Here is a 22,238-nt window from a genome sequence, read left to right as displayed (position 1 = left end):
TAAATTTTATTTGTGGTCTCTCGCCGTCAGAAGAATCAACCTTACTCAACTGCCGCTTGCTTTCTGATATTAAAGGCATGATTGGCTTATCCCAAAGAAAACTTTGAAGTTACAATGCTTGATTGTTAAAAATGCCTCCACCCAGTGGCTCACACCTGTAATCCCAGCTCTTTGGGAGACCAAGGTGTGCGGATCACTTAAGGTCAGTAGTTTGAGACCAACCTGGCCAACATGGTGAAACCTCATCTCTACTAAAAATACAAAAATTAGCCGGCTGTGGTGGCAGGCACGTGTAATCCTAGCTACTCAGGAGGCTGAGGCAGGTGAATTGCTTGAACCTGGGAGGTGGAGGTTGCAATGATCCCAGATCACATCACTGTACTCCAGCATGGAGCTTGATCATACCTCACTGATCAAAACCTCAACTAAAAAATATAAAAATAAATATGGGTTATTTGTGTTAGCTTGAGGAAAAGAAATAGTACATTAGGTTTAGGTTATATCCAAAAAGATACTGCTGTCATTTTGATAAATTCCTTTTTGCTTTGGCTGCTTACCTCGTATACAGGTGAGATCAAAGAGGCAAGGTGGCTGGGTGAGGTGGCTCACATATGTAATCCCAGCACTTTGGGAAGCTGAGTGGGGAGGACTGTTTGAGCCTAGGAGTTCAAGACCAGCCTGAGCAACATTGCAAGACCCCACTTCTACAAAAAAAAAAAAAAAAATACTGGGGCATGGTGGTGTGTACCTGTAGTCCCAGTTACTTGGGAGGCTGAGGCAGGAGGATCACTTGAGCCCAGGAGTTTGAGGATGCAGTGAGCCGTGATCAAGCTGCTGCACTCCAGCCTGGGCAAAAGAGTGAGATTCTATCTCAAAACAAACAAAAAAAAACAGAGGCTCAGCTTTTCCAAAGTCTTACAAACAAAAAGTGGCAGCGCTTAGATTCAAACAAGTTCTCCCTGAACCCTAAAGTTCCAAATCTTCCCATCATAAATGTTAGCTTTAATGTGCTCACAAAAACATTTTTAGTTTCCTATTTCACTTTCTCTATTAATTTAGCTATTTTTAAAACACCATTTTTTAAATGAAGTTGCATTATTTACATTGTTTACAGTGCAATGAAGTATTCACTTAGTCAATGACTGTACCTTAGTCTGTGGAACAGACCATACTGGTTGCTAATATTGCATGAGCATACAATTTACCATTTAAACAAGAACATTTTTGAACATGAAAAGGGGGTGCAGACTATGGGGTGTTAGGACAACTCTCATAAACTGGCAGTGTCCTGGACAAACTAAGAGGTCTTGTCACCCTATTTATAAGGAACTCCAGATAATTTCCAAACCGCCACACAAAGGATAGCCCTGTAGAAGTAGTTTTGGCAATTTGTTCAGAGGAGCAAGGGAAAATTGAGGTTCAATGATCAATCTTAAAAGATCTCAAGGAAAATTGATGCCTTTTCCATATTGTTTTCTGCTAATATTCTCTGGCTAGTTCTGCCAGTAGAGCAGAGAGGTGATATAAACAAACACACTTAGAAGTGGCTTTAGAAAGTGTTACAGCTTTTGACCATCCGGTTGTTTGCTAACATTTGCCTCAGATAACATGCAATAATTATTCTGCACTCAACTGACCAAAACTCTCTCTGAATGTTTTGTGAAGGACACAGTCAACACCAAGGTAAAGAAGATTAAATAGGACCCTGCCTTGATTGAGAGAGAGACTGAGTCAGGGGTAGAGACAGAAACAGAGCAGAAAAAGAGAAAGGGGAGACACAAACAGAGATGTAGAAGAACAGTGAGACAGAGAGAGACATTGAGCCAGAGAAACTCCGGGACAGAGAAGAAGAGGGAGACAAAGAGACAAAGATAAAAGCAAAGGCACAAAAACTAAGAAAGAGTGAGACAGAGACAGAAAAACAGATAGAGAGATGGAAAGGCTGACAGAGAGAGTAGCATTAATTTTATGAGAAACAGGTGTATTTAGGGAGCCACTGTAAGTAGAGTCAAATTTACTCCATTTGCATTTGGAATCTGTAGATCATTTTCAGCAAATTCAAGCACCTTCTAGTTGCCTTCTTTTAAACTGATAGACAAACTAATTATTTTATAATCAAGCATAACAAAACAGGTCAATTAGGAAGGTCCTTTTCTGCCTCCCAAGTTCAAAAAGTTAAAAAATGAAATGCAGGTATTTTCCTCATATTCAGTCACCAACACTGTTGCTACTTTTCTTAAAAGTGAATGATTTGGGGCTGACTGCAAGATCCAATAACAACTGCATGGTTGGGCAGCAATTTTCTGCAAGAATTATTACCAGCATATGAACCCCAAGTTATCTGGGGCCTTGTATTTTCAGGAATGAATTTGAAAATACTAAATGAATTCTGAGTGTATGTGTTTGTGTCTAGTCATGCTAGGATTTGTGAACTGTAAGTCCACTTTAAAAATAGGCATCATAGTATTAGGTTGGGGCAAAAGTAATTGCGGTTTTTGCCATTACTTTCAATGGTAAAAATCACAATTACTTTTGCCCAAACCTAATAAATAAGTTCACATTTGCAACTAGTAAAAAAATGTACTTCCTATTCCCAGCATCCATGACACTACTAATGAATCAGCTTGTTACTGACTCAAAGAACATAGATGGGATCACAGTACCCCTGAAACTCCTGGTGATTTTGGTTTTGTTTTGTTTTGTTTTCTGAGACGGAGTCTTGCTCTGTCTCCAGGCTAGAGTGCCTTGGCATGATCTCGGCTCACTGCAAGCTCTGCCTCCCGGGTTCAAGTGATTCTCCTGCCTCAGCCTCCTGAGTAGCTGAGACTACAGGCGCCCACCACCACGCCTGGCTAATTTTTGTGTTTTTTTTTTTATTATACTTTAAGTTTTAGGGTACATGTGCACAATGTGCAGGTTTGTTACATATGTATCCATGTGCCATGTTGGTGTGCTGCACCCAGTAACTCGTCATTTAGCATTAGGTATATCTCCTAATCCTGTCCCTCCCCCCTCCCCCCACCCCACAACAGTCCCAGGAGTGTGATGTTCCCCTTCCTGTGTCCATGTGTTCTCATTGTTCAATTCCCACCTATGAGTGAGAACATGCGGTGTTTGGTTTTTTTGTCCTTGCGATAGTTTACTGAGAATGATGGTTTCCAGTTTCATCCATGTCCCTACAAAGGACATGAACTCATCATTTTTTATGGCTGCATAGTAGTCCATGGTGTATATGTGCCACATTTTCTTAATCCAGTCTATCATTGTTGGACATTTGGGTTGGTTCCAAGTCTTTGCTATTGTGAATAGTGCCGCAATAAACATACGTGTGCATGTGTCTTTATAGCAGCATGATTTATAGTCCTTTGGGTATATACCCAGTAATGGGATGGCTGGGTCAAATGGTATTTATAGTTCTAGATCCCTGAGGAATCGCCACACTGACTTCCACAATAGTTGAACTAGTTTACAGTCCGGATTTTCACCATGTTAGCCAGGATGGTCTCAATCTACAGACCTCATGATCAGCCCGCCTTGGCCTCCCAAAGTGCTAGGATTACAGGCATGAGCCACCTTGCTCAGCCTAATTTTTGTCATAGTTATTGATTCACGGGAAGACATCAGATCTGTGGAAACATAATTTGCCATTTTCTTCCACCGGACTTCCACAGGCTTAAAATCAAGGAAGAAAAACATTGTCCGTGTTTCAAAAGCACAAAATAGAAGCTGATTAGGATTGTGAATTAATGGAGTAAAAGCCACTACTCCCAAGCCAACCCATGGGAAATAGAAGTTTTTGCTATCTGCTGTACTGCAAAAAGGAGGAAGATAAGAATAGTTCTTATTATGGTGAAATTACCACTTTTATTGCCACTGTCAGTACTTGTTGAATTCATAATTCATGGCCCCATTGCTCAGCACTGACACATGACATTGACATGTGATGGTATTTCCTGTGTAACAGAAAAAGCAGCCAGTGAAGAATGACCACTTGCATATACCACTACTGAGGTCTGCATGACCAAAAAATGGAGCAATCAAGAGAATGATGGGCTGATGTGTTTTCAGGACTGTCAGGCATTGTAAGATAGAACCTTTCCAATTGGTAAAAATGAATACGTTTTCATTTAGTTCGAGCACAATTAAAATGGCCTACATATTTACACACTTACTTTTTATTCTCTTTTTTGTATTGCTTCATTTTATCATCTTTGAAGTACTAGTATACTAGTAGTTTGGTTTGACCTCTAGATGCAGAGATATGGGAGTCGACTTAATTTTGAATGATCTCATTGAGCTCAGTGGTTTATGTAGCCAACTAATTTATTAATCTGCCCATTGTAGGTAGCAATAAACATCAACTTAATAAGTGATATGAATCACTCAACAAATATATATTAGTATCTAATATATGTAATACACTGTGTTATTGTTAATAATCGAAACAGGATAAGACACCTTTTCATCTTATGTAAGTATTTTTGCCCAAATATATCTCTAATGAAAACTTCCCTGGCCACCATATTTAAAATTATGTCTTTCCCCATCCTATTTCTTACCCGTATCCGCCAACAGAAGTCTCTAGGCCCCATCCCTCCTTTCTATCTGATATACTTTATAATTTGCTATTTATTTTTGTTAATTATTTTTTCTTTCCTAAATATCGTATAAGGTCCACTAAAACAGAAGTTTTTTGGCTGGCTCATTTGGTGCATTATTGCCAGCATCTAAGACAGTTCCTAGCACATAGTTAGCATTCAACAAATGCTTTTAAATGAGTTAATTCATAAACAAACAGAATCCTCCCCTCAGGGAATTCGGGATCTGCAATGTCATAGGTATTATAATAGATGCACATGGTTAGATTCTAGAGAGCAGGGATTTTTTTTCTGTGTAACCACTGTATATTTACAGTTCTACAAAGAACATCATTTATAATGCTTGTAATATGTACATTATAATGAATGCTTTTTGGACAAATATTTATGAGATGAAAAGTAATTTTTTATCTCTTTTTGTATTGCTTTGTTTTATGGTCTTTAAAGTGTTATGTTAGTATACTAGTAGTTTGGTTTGACTTCTAGATGCGGAGATATGGGAGTTGACTTAATTTTGTTTTTGTTTTTGTTTTTGAACTTCCAGTTTTTATTTTTTAAACATCATTTAACAAGAAAAACATTCAACCAAATTAAAAAGAATTAGGTTGGATTAATTTACAATAAAATAATCAACTTAAAATATCAGCCCTTCCATTTAGGGCCAAGCAGGCCAATAGTTCCTATTTAAACATCAGAATCGCACAATTATTTTTACCTATATTTGATGGCACAAAAAAATAAAAGTTTTACAACTTCCACTGACACCCTCCCCGCGCCCTCCAGAGTAGAGTTCTTACAGTTGCATCTTAGGTCAGTACTCAGGCTTTTAAAAATCATCTTACATTTTGAAATATAATACAACTACTCTGATAACAAGAATACTTGTGAAACAATTCTTATAGAAAACAAATACCTTAGATAATTGTGTGGAACATTAGACTGCTCAAAGAAACAGCAAAGATGAAAAATAATGTACAAGAATTATAGTCCCTTGTTTATAGAAACCATCCAAATAAAATATTTTCCATAATTTTCCTTGCTTCTTATAATTTACTAGCAGAGATGAATTACAGGAAGCAGAATGCACCAGTTTTTGGTTCTTGGTTGTAGCTGCCAGCTTAGGAGTTCGTGACTATACATATAAAGCAAATATGATTATGCTCACAAGTTCTGGAATGGAAAAAAACCCAGATATCTCTAAAATGTTTCTCTATCCTTGCTTTCAAGTCATGACAAAAAAAATTCACAGCAATTTAAAGGATGGTGAAAGACTAAACATGGGCCCACTAAAATAGAGATTAATTTTACCTGTTACACTCCTATAGTAAAAATTGTAATAAGTATGATATTGTATTAAGTAACATTCTATAGTAAGCTGTGGGAGCAAATACAACATTTAACAGGTTCATTTTACAAACCAGGCATGGTAACCTTTAGACAGAACATTTTATTTTCACACTCTTGAACATGTAACATTTTAAAAAACCAAAAGGAATATGCAATTTATGACAGCTGGCCAGGCACTTAATTTGGAGAAAGAGAAGGATTTTGAGGTAAACTGGGATTATTTTGACTTAATTTTGAATCCTCTCATTAGGCTCAGTGGTTTATGTAGCCAACTAATTTAAGATATGAATCTGTCCCTTGTAGGTGGCAATACATATTAACTTAATAAATTAATAAAAACAAAAAGTGTTTAGTCTCCATGAGGGTAAATGTCCTACATACTAAGGCACTTTGGAGGTTGATTCACCTTCACCATCAATTTTATTTTAGTGTGATTGGCTGGGGAATTCAGTCCCACCTCCTCATTCTGTCGGTATCCTCCTTAATAGAGTGCCTTCACACACAGCTATCTATTTAGGGGATCGCTTCACACACTATGAGGAAGCATAGATGTAAATTCTAAATGCATCTGCTAATTACAAGTAGCAAATCTGCACATACTGAGACAATCATATCAGATATATAGTCTGGTTTCATGCTTTCAGTAGATAGTGATTGAACATTTCATATATTAAGCACTGTGCAACATACTGGGAATTCAGTAATGAATAAAAAATACAATTTCTGATTTAATTATATGGTGGGGTATACATTTACTATCTTATGTATTTTCTACTCATCCCATCTACTTTATGCCCCACTATTCCTCTGCCCTGGCTTTCTTTTAAATTGATTAAATATTTTATATATTCCATTTTAATTCCTTTATTGGAGTTTTGACTATACCTTCTTATATTATTTTTTACTGCTTCCCTTGTATCTAGAGATTTCAGTGTGTCTCCTTCATGTATTATAGACTATGTTGAGTTCATATGTTACCACTTCATGTAAAATGTTAGCATCGTACATTAAAATTCCACTGACCCTCCCCCAACCTTCATGTTATTATTGTCAGAAATTTTACATCTACAAATGTAATAAACTCCACAATACTTTTTGCTGTTTTAAACAAAGTAGGAAAGGAAAACAGGATAATATATTTATTCACATATTTTCAATTTCCTGTGCTCTCTATTTCTACCTGTAGAGTCAAGTTTCCGTATTATGCCATTTAACCTCAGCCTGAGGACATTCCTTTAGCATTTGTTGGAATGCAGGACTTTTAGCTATGAATTATCACAGGTTTATTTTATCTAAAAATATCTTTATTTCAACTTCATTCTCAAAAACATACGTAAAATTCTGCATTGATAGTCTCTGTATTCCCCTGAGAACTTTAAGGATTCTGTTCCACTGTTTTCTGGTGTTTCTGCTATTTTTGATGAAAAATTATTCTTACATTATTTGACCCTTGTATGAATGGGTCCTTTTCTTCTCTTTTCATTGTAAAGCCTTTTTTCATTTTTGATTTTCAGCATTTTGCCTACAGCTATTTGTGATTCTTCTTTTATTTATCTTCCTTTGGTTCAACAGGTTTCACTTGTGTTTTAAAACATATGTGGAATATTTTGGTCATTATTGCTTCAAAATTTTATCTCACCTCTTATTATGTTCTTTAATTATACCTATGTTGGACTTTTTGATATGATGAACAGATGAGTAAAGCTCTCTTTATTTTTAACTCTTTTTCTATTATTCAGATTTCTTCCTTTTCATCTCTATTCAAGCTCATAATCCTTTCTTCAGTAGTTCTCAGTCTGCTGTTAAGTCCATCTAATGTTTTCCTTTTAGAATTTTCTTTTTATTTCTAGAATTTTCATTTAGTTCCCTTTTGTAGTTTAATTTCTCTTCTGAACTTTTTTATTTCTTTACTTATTGTGACTATCTTTTTCTTTGACGTCATTTCTTACAAATTCCAACATCTGTGCTATCTAATGTCTGTTTTTATTGATTTCTCTTTTTTCTTGATTATGGGTCACATTTGTTCTGCTTTATCACATGTCTAGTAATTTATAGTACAGAAGATGTTAATAGGATACATTGTAAGGAGTTTGGATCATGTTGCCTTCTTTTAAAATATATTGAATATTATTTAGAAGCATTCCACAGTTCAGCAGCTCTTTTTGGTCTTTCTAGCTTTAGGTCTATTCTTTGCTAGGATCTGTCAACTTTAGCTATTACCTCAGTGATACACGATGGCCCTTACTCTAGGAAATTATCTTTACTCTCAAAATGGTTTTTCTGAGTTCTCAGGGCAATGCCAGAGGTGCTCAGTGAAGGCTTTTTTGGAAGGGTGGCAGGGCTAGAACTCTAACGACTTGCAGCATTCCAGCTCTACATGGCTTATGTTATTTCGTTCCATTCTCAGCCCTGGCTGCTAAGCATTATAAAGCCTTACCCTGAGCATACATATCCCAATCCTTAGTCAATAACCCACATTTAATTTCACACAAATTTCCCACCCACCAGCTACCCGCAGAATACACACACATACATCAATTCTCTCTTTGCCCTGGCCTACAAATTCCAGCCACTTCAGGAGCCTGGAAATCTAATCTCTGCCACTTCAGCTCAGTGACTATGAGCTCCACCTCCCTGAACTGTGGAAGGAACATGTCACCAGGCAGGGGCGAGCCAGGGCATTTGTGAAGCACACCTCTAGGGTTTTTCTTCTCTCAAGCATCACAGTCCTATGTTGTTTATTGTTCAGTTCTTGGAAAGAGTTGCCTCATGTAGCTGTCCAGTTATATGGTTCCTTACAGTGGTATAGCATATCCAAAAACATTTACTCTGTAAAGGCTAGAAGTAGACGTCTTCCATCTTCCATTTCAGTAGGGAAGACATGTGTCAAATATGTAATTGTATCACAAATTGTTTTAATTATACTTGCTATGGAGAAGCATAGAAAACTATGGGCATCTGTAATAACTGTTCATAATCTAGTTGGTTTGCCCTATAAGGTTTTCCTCAAAAAGTTATTGAACTGAAATCTCAAGGATGAACAGGCATTAACCAGACAAAGAGAAAGTAAAGCAAAAGTTTAGATTCCGATAATAGCAAGTGAAAAGGCCCTGAGACAGTAGGGAATATGGTATACTCAAATAAGTGAAACACAATGATTAATATTTGTTTGGACTGCATTATGTGGCTGTCACTGTGATACATGATTTATATATTATGTCATCTGATCCTAACTTTTTGAAGTAGATACTGTAAACCTGCCCAATGGGTTAATTTTGCCTGCTGCCCAGATAGAGCTTATTTATCAAGACAGAGAAATTGCAATAAAGAGCTTAATTCATACAGAGCTGGCTGAGCGAGAGACCCAGAGTTTTATTCTTCCTCAAATAAGACTCCTTGAAAATTCAGAGGCTAGAGTTTTTCAAGGATAGTTGATGGGCCATGGAAAGGGTGCTGCTGATTGGTTGGGGATGCGATCCTAGGGGTATGGAAAATGGTCCTCATGCTAAGTTGGCTTCTGGGTAGGGTCACAGGACTGGTTGGTAGGTCTGGGCTAAGCCATTCATTGTCGGAAATGCAAAAACCTGAAAAGACATCTCAAAAAGCCAATCTTAGATTCTACAATAGTGATGTTATCTGCAGGAGTAATTGGGGAAGTTATGAATCTCGTGACCTTGAGAATAACGGCTGGTAATAGCTTATGGCTACACCTTAGCAGAATTCAGGCTCCTCTCATCCTCCTAACCTGGTGATCTTTCATTAGCTTTACAAAGGCAGTTTAGTTTTGGGGAAGGGCTATTATCGTTTAAACTATAAGCTAAATTTCTCCCAAAGTTAGCTTGGGAAGCAGGGGAGGGAGGAGGTCTTTCTTCTCTTAGGCAAGTAGGAGATACAAGAGGGAAAGTTGATCAGAGGAAGGTGTGTTTGAACTGAGTTTTAAAGGTCTCATGGGGCTGGGCACAGTAGCTTACGCCTGTAATCCTGGCATTTTGGCAGGCCAAGGTGGGTGGATCACTTGAGGTCAGGAGTTTGAAACCAGCCTTATCAAGATGGCAAAGCCCTGTCTCTACTAAAAATACAAAAATTAGCCAGGCGTGGTCTTGGGGCATACACCTGTAATCCCAGCTACTCATGAGGCCGAGGCAAGAGAATTGCTTGAACCTGGAGGTTGCAGTGAACTGAGATCACGCCACTGCACTCCAGCCTGGGCAACAGAGTGAGACTGTCTCAAAAAAAAAAAAAAAAAAAAAAAAGGCTGCACTGGGATACAGAAGTTGAGAATTGGTGAACAGCTGACAAGACTGAGGGAACAGCACATACCCTGGCACAGAGGTTTGAAATGGCATAAAGGAGAGGAGCAGAATGCCTGTGTAGGGAGCTAAAGTAAGATCCTCATGTCCTGGAGGAGTTTACAAAGGAGAGGGTAGTTAGATGGCTGCATCCTTCCAGAAATGGAAAACAGAAGCAAATTATAGGGCGTGTTTCATGTAAACCAGATTTATTTTACAAGTTTAAAAGAAGGGGAACATCACACATGGGGGCCTGTCAGGGGGTGGGGGTCAAGGGGAGGGAAATATTAAGGACATTTATAACATTTTGTCACCCCACTCTACACACACATGCGGAGCTTAAAACCTAGATGGTGGGCTGATAGGTGCAGCAAACCACCATGGCACATGTATACCTATGTAACAAACCTGCACGTTCTGCACATGTATCCCAGAACTTAAAGTAAAACTTTAAAAAAGCTTACTTAGATATTAATCTAGGAAATGAATCAGGTCTTCTTTAGATATCCAAAGTGAATTTATTTACTCATCTGCCAGACATTTATTGACCTTCTGTTACGTGCCAGACCCTCAACCGGCAGTTGAAGGAGACATTTCATACCACATAAGTGTCAAGCAAGTGGAGGGCCTGCTTTGTGAGTTCTAGCAAGAAGGGTGGTGTGGCCAATAGTGGATGGCCCAGAAAACAGGGAGAGTGGCTGCAAATGCTGTCAGAGACTCAGGCAGGGCCAGATCATACTTGGTGTCCTTGACAGAAAAACAACATGAAGCTTTTAGAGGGCTTTTAATCAGAGGAATGATCTTATTAATTTGTGTATTTACTACTTCATTTTGTCACCCCACCCTACCCACACGCAAGAGTTTTAGCCAGTGGATACTGTTGGTGGGAGCAACAGCCCCAGAGGAAACTAAATCAGTAGGCTTGTGGTCAGGACTTTTTTTATAATTCCAAGATAAGAATTAGAAAAGGAACAAGTGATACATTTGCCAGATTCATGTTATAAAGATGGTAGAACCTCGATTTAAATTGGTTTCTGCGTTGATGCTTTATATTTGACACCTTCCATGCTGATCTGGGGGAGGCTAGTTACCTATTGATATGACATCCAAGCGTCTGAGACCTCAGGGTGGCTAAGTTGATGCTGACTTGGATAGTTGGCTCCTGACATCAAAAATTGTTTCAACAGTTTTCAAGCTCACCCGTCCAGCCACTTTTGATTTTTCTTGAGTCCTCTCCAGGTATCTGCTGCCACACATACTGCTCCGTCTATTCCTGGGTTAATGTTTGACAAGCTTGTCTTGCTTCTTCCAGAATTACTCTGTTTGAAAAAGTTCCATTCATTAGCGTCCACATGTAAAAAATGGGAAAGATTGTCACATCTCTGGGCATGTCAGTATATGCTAATGAAGCTGCATATTAAGGACATTTATTTTCTCATTTTCAGGAAGGCAAAGGTACTAACAGGTGATTGTGGTGTGAATGATTTATGTGAAGCGTCTATCTCTGCTATAATCAAAGATGGGGAGCAATAACAGAAAACTGTCATGTGGGCCCTTAGTGCTGGTTTGAATATTGAAATTTCAATCCAGTTAACTCTTCTAGTGATACTTGTTTTATCCCTGATCTAAGGGCCAAAAAAAAAAAAAACCACCAGATTTTTTTGGTGGCTTTTTTTAATCTTTTGCCATTCAATAGATAGATTTTGCAATTCTGCTTTCACTTGTTCGTCATTATCTTCAAAACAATATTTAGAAATAAAAACAAAACTAAATGAGAAGGAAACAAACTTTCTTTTTTTTTTCCTTTCGGGTGTCCCAACCCACTGCCTGTGATTGCCTGAGTGGATGGCTGCATCCCTGATCCCTCCTGCCTGGCTTCTCTGATAAACCCCGCAGCACGTCCCTTTTCTCTCTGCAGACAGCATTAACAGAACTGATCCTGTATCTTCTAGGTTTCCTGTACGCTCAGAACAGCACCAAGCGCAGCATTAAAGAGCGGCTCATGAAGCTCTTGCCCTGCTCAGCTGCCAAAACGTCGTCTCCTGCTATTCAAAGCAAGTTTGTTTTTTTGTTTTTTTTTTTTCCTCCGAAACTCATTTTGTTTCTTTAGGGCTGCATGCATTGCCGTTCTCTGCTTCTACAAAGAATCAATATATGATATTCTACAAAAGCAACCTATTGATGTACTCGTGTTTACCTAAATACCCAGGAGAACATTTGGGCAATAGGAGTCATTTTCCATTTTGCAGACTGACAGCACAGTCTTAGTGACAGGAGCCTGTCCTGCAAAACACTGGGACATTTTTGTTTGATGTAAGGAATGGGGACTGGACTCAAGTGACTGTAGGAATTCCTATTGCTTGCCTTGTTAGCAGAGCAGCTGGCCACTTTAACATATGACCTTGTACATTGTTTGACTCTCATCCACTGGGTCTATAATTTAGACACTGCCAAAATTCAGAAATATCACTAGATTAGAAAAAAGATTACAAAGTGTCACTTAAATAAATGTGACTTTACTTCTTTGTTCATTCTCTCCCTGTATCAGTCAAGATTCTCTAGAAAAACAGAACCAATACATACTCATGTGCATACACATGAGCATATACATATCATATACATACATACACATGCATATACACACATGTACATATGCATATATGCAAACATATGTAAAGAGACATTTGAAGGAATTGGCTCACACCATTATGGGGACTGGCATGTCTGAAATTCATAGAATATGCTGGCAGCTGGAAGTTCAGGAAGGATTTGATGTTACAGTCTTGAGGCAGGATTTCTTCTTCAGGAAGCCTCAACTGATTAGATGAGGCCCACCCACATTATTCAGGGTAATCTATGCTTAACTTAATGTCAACTGATTATAGATATTAAACACATTGACAAAATACCTTCACAGCAACACTTAGATTAGGGTTTGATTAAATCACTGTGTACTATAGCCTACCGAACTTGACAAGTAAGGTTAACCATCACATTCTCCATCTTCTTTTTCTCTCCAATTTTGTGGCATTCTTAAAGAGTAGAAAATAGAGGAGTATCTAAGGGAAATCCTCAATTTATTTTATAAAGATGCTATATAACTTAGAATATACATTGACAAATATTCTCTGTGTACATTCTTTTATACACAATTTTTTTCAAGCATCAAACAACTCTTAGAGAAGGTGGTGTTCTTTGCTAGTGAGAAAATGCAACATTAAAAATCTAGGTGGAATTCCCTAAGTATTGGGGCTATAACCCACATCTCCACCTACTCTCTTTTTATAATGCTTCACCATTTTGTAGGAACTCATGGATTCAATTAGTGATTTAAAAATATGAATGCACTAAAATGTCATGGGTCTCCACAACACAAATGAGAAAATATGGAAAGAACCACAAACAACATAATACATTCAGTGAAAAGTCCCAGAATAGAATAGCAATTTGTTTCAGTGGCATTGACCAAAGGTGATATATCATCATAATAAGACTTAATTGATTTGCTTATTCATTCAACAAATATTTATTGTATGTCACCGTCTCTTCTTGTGCTGGGAGATGGAGCAGTGAATAAAACAGATTAAAAACCAAACCAAACCAAAACAAAACAAAAAAAGCTCTTCTATTAGAGCTTACATTATATTCTGTGGGGAGAGGAGGCAGAACTAAATAACTTTCATGAGTAATAATCCAATGCACATACAAAAATTAAAATTATAGTTTAGATACATTGCTCTGACTTTTTTTCTTTTATTGCACACACATGCACACCATCTCACCATCATCAGCAACCTGGAAGACCATAATCTAGAAAAATGCCAGAGCCCTAATCCTACATGATATTGAAGCTGCAGGCGCTTTTATTGCCACTATTTGTCAGAGATTGTTGGTTATTAGAGTCATTCCTTTTCTCCTTTCAGGTTGGAATCAAAATTGCCAATTTATCAGATATTTGCTGAAAATATAGTCATTTGTACAATGTAGGTAGGTAAAATGTAACTTTCAAATGGATCTCTGTATTCACATAGAGAAGTAGAAAATTGTCATGTCTCGTTAGCACTCTTCTGCACCAGCGTCTGGTAAAGCCATGCCCCCAAACAGATGTTAACGGAGGATGCAATGCGATTTTCAACTAACTGTGAGGGAAAAGGATGTTTTGAGAGGAAAAAAAAAAATAGAAAACACTAATAAAAAGATCAGAATGACTTTAAATACTAATGGGGTTGTATATTACTGGCTGATACTGAACGTACGCTAGACTTAGCTCATGATTTGTGGACCCCATGAGACTCCCGCCTTCTCCTCTTCCTTTTACGCCTTCTCCTCCAGGGTTGGAAAGGTGAATGGTTTATTTATCATGTTTGCAAAAGTCTCTCATGTTCAGGACAGTCAATTTGGAAAGTGCAAAGAAAGATAAGAGCCTATACGCACGTGCACGCCACACACACATAATCTGCTACCGTGAAGTAACTACAAATTACTAGTAATATTTTTTTCCATCAGTGTATATGTACTAATGATATCATATCTATCCCAAATTTTTATTATTTCATTTACATGGTATACTTTCATAAATATCAACCCTGCTATTAAAACTTTTTGTAAAATCATTTTAATGGTAAGCATAATACTACATTGCATAGCGCTAGTATATTGTATTTGACCCCATTCTCTGGCTTTGGATATTTAGATTTTTCCCCTTTTTACCTCCCACTCTCAATATAAATAGCACTATGATAAATGGCTCTGTGTATATAGCTATCTATGCTTTTAAAATTGCTTTCCCCTAAATTTTGAATTATTGGATAAAAGAACTGATTTATCTGAATGCAAGCTTCCCAATGTATATTGGAAAATTTTTCCACAAATTGGCCTTTCAAATGTTTTTCAGCAAAGCATACATATTTCTTCTTGAGTTCTCTTATTATTTAGGCATAATATTCTTAATACTTGGAAATTATATACCTTTTATAGTCATTTGTTAAATACAGATTTAAACTATTAGTTCTGATGTTTGTGCCTCAAACGAAAGCATTAAAAGAAGCAGCATATGACAAAGATTTTCTGCATGAGGAACCATAGACATTCTTAAATGTTTGAAAATTAAATGTATTTCTCATTTTTAAAATGTCAAAGGCAAAACTTACAAGTCCCAAACTACTGTGTTAAATAAACCACATATCTTGACTTTGATGTTTGAGAAGACTATCAGACAAATATCAAAAAGTGCCATTGTCTTGGAAATGTACCAGGGAGCAACACACATGGCTTCAAGACAGGAGGTGACAGATCTATGCCATAGCCAATGGCCTCCTCCCATCGAGCCACCTGACTGGTAGTTCAGCAAGAGTAATAGATACCATCTAATGAGAATTAATTTAGGCCTTAGAATATCTTCCACCTCACACTAATATCGCCTCAACCAGAGTAAGAAATGAGACAGGGATAGAGTCAGCAATACCTTGGCTGTGAGCAAAGAATTGTCTTGTTCACATTTTTGGCCCATCCCACTGTCCCCTAGGCAGTCAATTGCCCGCAGCTCTTTGAACGTCCATCCCAGGATGCGGATGAATGCACAGTCGGGTGTAGTCTCCTAATCACTATCACTCTGTAGCACCCACTCTGTGCTTCTTATATCATTCATTGGCATCAAGAGCTGTCCAGTTGCTGAAGTTGGAATCTTCTCTCTGTTTAATGATCCCCCACCCACCATCTTAATGGCTACTAAACTCTAATCAGTGTTCTTTCTGAATATCTTTTAATTTCACTTCTCCTTTTTCTCTCTTGTGCTACAGCTGTGAGCCAGCTCAGACTTTCATGATCTCTTCCAAGAACTATTGAAAGAGGCAAAGGGGTGCATTGTGGGTTTTAGCATCATCCTGGCATGTGTTTGAATTCCTGTTGTGCCTCATACTAAACAAAATGCCTGTTTATTACTGTAAACTTATTTACATAAATTCTCTGCCTCTTAATTTCTTTATTTGGTCATTCATTCCACAATATTTTTAGAGACCACACAGTGCAGGCATAATACTAAACACTCACTTTCTAGTGAAGAGTGGAACACAGTTTACTACCTTCCTGGAGCTTATGTAAGAAGAGAGAGAATAAACAAGAAAACAAAGGTAATCTGGGAAGTGATAAGTGTTATAGCAGAAGTAAACCTGTGGTAATATTATGGAAAGGGAATATATGCAGGGGACATATCTTGATTGGCTCAGAGAAAGCCTCAATGACAAGATGTCTTTTAAGTCCTTAAAATAAAAGGAAGCCAATAATGTGAAGGTCTGGAGAGAGTGTTCTAGAAGGAGGAAAGGGGCATGGTTTATTGGAGATAGACAAAGACGATTACAATTATCAGAAAATGGATTGTCATGGGAATAATCCATGCAAAGTATTTAGTATAGGAAATATCATGAGCATGAATCAATGACAAGTATGAACTCAGTTGATGTTCCCAACCACCTTCTGAGGTAGGTACATAGAATGACTAAAAAAACTGAGGGACAGAGAAACAAAACAAATGCCCCAGTTGGCAGAGCTAGAATTCTGACTCCATAGCCTGCTGTCTTCATCACTTTAGCAGGCTGAGCTGCACTGATGACCTCTGATATTGATTGAGGGTCTATAGTAGTAGCTGTTTTTCCTAATGTAAATCTTTAAATTGGAAAAAAAATAAAAAGAGAGAGAGAGAAAACATTAGATCTGGCCTTTTGCCTGTAAGAGGATAGGTTTTACGCAATTCACAATTGAGATAGCTGTGGCCTGAAAAGGTTATAATGATTTGAGCAGAATCCCACAACTGAGAAGTTGAATAAACAAAACCTTATACCCAAAAGAACCTTAATCCAGTGATACAGATACACTTACTGTCTGACTGCGAGATTTGAGACTGTCATACCCATAGAAGAAAACTTACTGGAAAAATTCAAGGAGAGGAAAAGAAAATTTCATAGGGTTGGCACCCAGGAGATCCAACTGGACTAGATGGTTTTTAAAGAAATAGTCATCACATTTTAAGTGATTTACAGCATATTATAACAATAGTAGTAATAATAATAGCCTACTATAAGGAATATAGGCTATTTTACATATGAGGAAACTGAAGACTAGACAAGGGAGATTATTTGCTCAAAATCACAGAGCTTCTGAAAAAAACCTTAAATGAGAAACTCATCTCCAAATCCAGTACTTTCCAACACTGAAATTCTACGATTCAGTATCAGGGTCCAGGAAGGAAACAAAAGGCATATTTAAATAGGGCAACAGGGGATAGTTGAATGGACAATTTGCAAAGGTATGTGCAGGGTTTATTGAGCCAACAAGGCTATGAAACATTCAGTGTTAGCAAGAATGAAAGTTATAATTTCTAGGTTGATGGTTACCAGAAGGTGGAAAAAGCCATAGCTATAGCTGTAACAATAAAAAAGGGTTCTGGTCCTTGGATAAGAAATGCAGCTATTGTCAACTCACCAAAGAGCAAACCCAGATGATAAGTACCGCAACCTCTCCCTTTTCCTCTTCTCCAGTGGCCAAACCCGATGGGAAACCAGAAGGGCAAGGAGTCCAGAAAATATGGTCCACAAAGGTCAGCCTTCCAGAACCATAGTAGCATTTAGAAAGAAGGAGGCTAAATGATGGAAGATGTTTTGCAGAGTGTGTAGATCTTAGGAGCCAGGCGTTGTGATCTACAGGATCAGTGACAATTCCTAGAGTCAGTCACACTAAGAGTCAGTCAGACTTAGAGTCACACTCCTCTTATAAGATTTCTTCATGGGCCAGGCGAGGTGGCTCACACCTGTAATCCCAGCACTTTGGGAGGCCGAGGTGGGCGGATCACGAGGTTAAGAGATGGAGACCATCCTGGCCAACATGCTGAAACCCTGTCTCTACTAAAAATACAAAAAAATTAGCTGGGTGTGGTGGCATGTCTGTAGTCCCAGCTACTTGGAAGGCTGAGGCAGGAGAATCACTTGAACCCAGGAGGTGGAGGTTGCAGTGAGCTAAGATCGTGCCACTGCACTCCAGCCTGGCAACAGAACGAGACTCCATCTCAGAAAAAAAAAAAAGATTTCTTCCCAATTCTGTGGCATCTTGGAGGCTGACAACTGGCTCATGAATGTACATTGATATCGAGTAGCTATTTATAGGATTAAGGAATTTAGCTACTTTATGGATGACTTAATGTCAAGAAACTCCTAGCTACTATATTTTATGTAAGCACAAACACTTTTTTAAAGAAAGAATAAATGCTGTCAAGTCTCTGGCTATATCTCCTTATTGAATAACTCTGAGTAATTCACTTTCTCTCTCTATGTCCCAGTTCTTTTACCAAAGAATAAAGTAGTCATTTTCCTTACTCATTCAATGGACATTATTTGACAAAAAGGTACTTACTAGATAGATAATGGTCAGGAAATAATACAAAAGATAAAACATTCGACACTTGATTATCTCTGTATTTTTATGTGTTCACATTTTTATCTAAATTTGACTCATAACAACATCTACCCAGTACTATCTCAGTGCCCTCGTTCAATCAAAATAATTGATTCACTAAATTAGAGCTTCATTCCAGGGGTTTTTGTTTTTGATTTGAGCAGAAATGGGAGCATGAATATGACAAGGTTATGGTGAGACTAGACCACTCATCAATAAGCCACCATCAGTACATTGCCTTGCATAACTGCAAAACATAATTTCCTAACTGTGTTTCAGATTTTTGGCATCAAATATACCATAACATTTCAGTGTGCTTTGTTTTTCCTGGTAGCATATTGATCATAGAAATTTTTAGATGCTTCTGTTGGCAGAGAAACCATCAGCATTTGGCTGTTGGAGGTGTTTGCAAAAAAGCAACTTGAACGGCCAACATGTTGTCAATTAAAAATACAACAGTAACCTCCAGGATTTTTTTTTAATGTTTAACCTCTGACAGTTAATTAATCTCATGCTAACTCCTTGGTGAATTTAGCTAAAGGCTCTGACCTAGGCATGTAGTCAGGAAAATCTGTGGAAGAACAGAGGCCTAACCCATGAATGTAAATTTAATATTTACGTATTTCTTAATAGAAAGCAAGGTTCATTAAATTTCATTTTAAGCCCTATAAGTATTGTGTTCAAACCCTCAGATGTTATTTATTTAACAAATATTTAGCACTTACTATGTGCCTGGTACAGTTTTAAGTGGCTTGCACAGTATAACTCATTATATCTTAAAAATAACTCTGTAAGATGGACACGATTATACCCATTTTACAGAATAGGAAACTGAGGTATGAGGGATTATTTAATTTGGCTGAATCACATCATCAGCAAGAGGCGTGGGAGTAGGGGAAGAGATTGAACACAGCAGTGGAACTGCAAAGTCTCTGTACTTTACCTATTCTCTAGTTAGTTCAACATTCTGGTCAGTTTTACAAAAAATATGACTAGATCTTTTTCCACTTACCTGTTCAACATGGGACCCTCATACACGGGACATATTGTGCAGGCAGATGGTGGTAGCCCCTTGAATGAGTTTGTTTGTTTTTTTTCTTCTCTCTGAGCCTCTCACCATCCATAAATAAGAAGTAGAGACTGTGCCCAAGTCTCTTTCCAGATCTAGCATTGCAGCAGCCATTGAGATGGCATTAATTATTTCTGGCTGTGACAAATGGTGGAGGTTTCAAAGCTAACACAGATTTCCTCCTTTTGTGATACTTCACTATCCATGAAAGGCAGAACATGGGAAACATTAGAAACTCCATTTAAACTGGCTGTAATACCAATTGGCCCTATCGTTCAGGTATTGGCTACATGTTTTACCTATTAGAATATTTGTTTCTTACACATGTATGCGCTTTTACAAGTTTTAAAATTCTTTCTTTTGAATATTTCATTTTCATAAACCCCCTTTGATAATGGCAGATCACAAGGGTTATAATCTCTATCTTCCAAACTAAAAAAAAAAAAAAAAAAATGAAGTGGCTTGCCCAACGTCACATAGATACTTAGTGAAAAATGGAAAATCGCGGGTTTTTTTTTCCTGGTCCATTATATATCTACCAGAAGTTGTCATTAAATCATTCACAGGTTTTAGTATAGGAAAGCTAGAGGTAGAAGTGTCAGGACAGCTGTTTTCTGTTGACAAATTTAATGAATTTCACTTAATATGGCAGACATTTATGGAGCACTATTTGAAAAGCAATAGTTCCAGGCACAGGGGAACACTCAGATCACTATATCTGAAGACTAACATTGTACTGAAATAAACAGACACATATGTAGATCTAAGACACAATGAATACAAGTAAAGTGCTGTGAATGCTGCGAGAGGCAAAACTAGAGAGATACTGGAGTTAAAAAGTTGAACGTGATAACTCTGGGATTAGCCTATTTGGTTCAAATCCTCATTCTGTGACTGACTAGTTATAGAAACTTTAGTTAAGCTACTTATCCCTTCTGGGCCTCAATTTCCTCATCCATAAGGTAGAAATGATATTAAATAATCCGTAAGTTTGCTCAAAGGATTAATGAGCATGTAAAGTGTTTAGAACAGTTACTGGCTAGTACGTGGTCAGCAAATGTTGGCTGTTTTTGCTGTTATTCTCCTGCTGCTACGATGATCACAACTACTGTAGTGATATAGGTGAAATTCAATCTCACCTAGGTGCATTTCACAAAGAGTTAATATTTCAGCAGGGTCCTTTGGAGAAGAATCATCATTTCATCAGAGGGAGGTGCATTCTAGGTACTTCGAAAGATAAAGCTTAGACAGTCAGGAGGGGCAAGAAGTATGAAAGAGAAGCAGCCAGCAAAGTGATCTGGGGCCAGATTTTGAAAACTTCCCTGGGCACTATGCTGCATTCACTCTGCAGAGAGGCAATGGGGATTTTAAGTGAGGTTTTTAAGTTGAGGAGTGATTTTTCGTTTTGTCTGGCATTTGGGGATGGCTAGTCAGCCAAGAGTAGAGGGAGCTAGATATGAGCCAAATTTTAGAAGAGATGATGTGAACTTGAAGTTGGAGAAAAGACTAGCAAAGGATCAAGAACAATATTTGAAGACAAGAGACAGACGGGTGTCAAAACTAATAACCAAATTTAGTGGGATATTGGCTTCTGAATCAATGAACCAACTGAAACTCAAGAGTGGTAAAATAACACCAAAAATTAGTCAGAAGACAAATTGTTGAGAGAGAAAGAGAAAGAAGACAGGAAAATTAGTTGGAAACTGCTTAAAAAGTCTATGCAAGACAGTATCAATAGCTAACACTTGAGCATAATGCTATTTTAATATTTACGGCAAGTCTATGAGGAAGGTACAATTATAATCTCCATTTAAAAGAGAAAACTAAACAAAGAAATTAAATCACTCACCCAGCACCTAACAATTATGACACATCAAAGCAGGGATTTTACCTTCAATGATGTAATACCAAAGCTTAGTGTCTTTACCACTAGACTGCCCTGCCTACAAGAGATGACAAAAGTCTAAACATGGCAATCATGGTGGAAGGGAGAGGATAAATTTGAAACACATAGTGGAATTGTGCGTAATTGGAAATATTGAAAAACAATTTGTGATATTGAGTGAAAGATAGGAAAGAGATGAAGTGACTTCACCAAAATGATAATGGTGAAATTTATCAAGATAAGGAGCATAGAGGGAAGGCCATGAAGGTCAGTTAGGGAGAGATGATAGTTTTACTTTAGACATCTTGGCTTTAAATGCTTGAATAACACAAATTTTTGAAACAAGCATTAAACAAGCTTCATTGTTGATTAGCGCATCTTTTGTTTTTCTCAGGTTACCTATGTGATTAAATCTTTTGCTTCCCACTTGATTTTTCCACTTTTGTTACTGTTAATTTGGGCCAGAATGGGTAGAATGATGACTACTTACAAACCACTGTGTAGACTGTTAGATAAATGAGAGCCTTCTTTGTTTTATGTAATACTTCCATAATGGTAACCAAGGTAGCTTCTCATAGGAGCTATACAACCTATTTTCCATTTTCATT

At 37.6% G+C, this 22,238-nt stretch overlaps 1 protein-coding gene across 7 annotated transcripts in view; it reads left to right on the top strand.

The window, feature by feature from the left end:
• Positions 1–22,238, top strand: part of KCNIP4 (potassium voltage-gated channel interacting protein 4) — a 1,214,216-nt gene that overhangs the window by 1,047,941 nt on the left and 144,037 nt on the right. For 2 of the 7 annotated variants that reach the window (XM_055246095.2, XM_063619451.1), the window contains exon 2: positions 12,187–12,288. The exons of 4 other annotated variants lie outside the window; for them this stretch is intronic. In XM_055246095.2, coding sequence (XP_055102070.2) covers positions 12,187–12,288 — 102 coding nt within the window. Of the gene's footprint in view, positions 1–12,186; positions 12,293–22,238 lie in introns of all 7 variants that reach the window. One more of the 7 variants, XM_055246096.2, reaches the window with a different exon arrangement.

This window comes from Symphalangus syndactylus, chromosome 16 (genome assembly GCF_028878055.3).
Source record: "Symphalangus syndactylus isolate Jambi chromosome 16, NHGRI_mSymSyn1-v2.1_pri, whole genome shotgun sequence".
In the NCBI taxonomy this organism is placed as follows: Eukaryota; Metazoa; Chordata; class Mammalia; order Primates; family Hylobatidae; genus Symphalangus; species Symphalangus syndactylus.
This window is presented reverse-complemented; position numbering and strand designations above follow the sequence as displayed.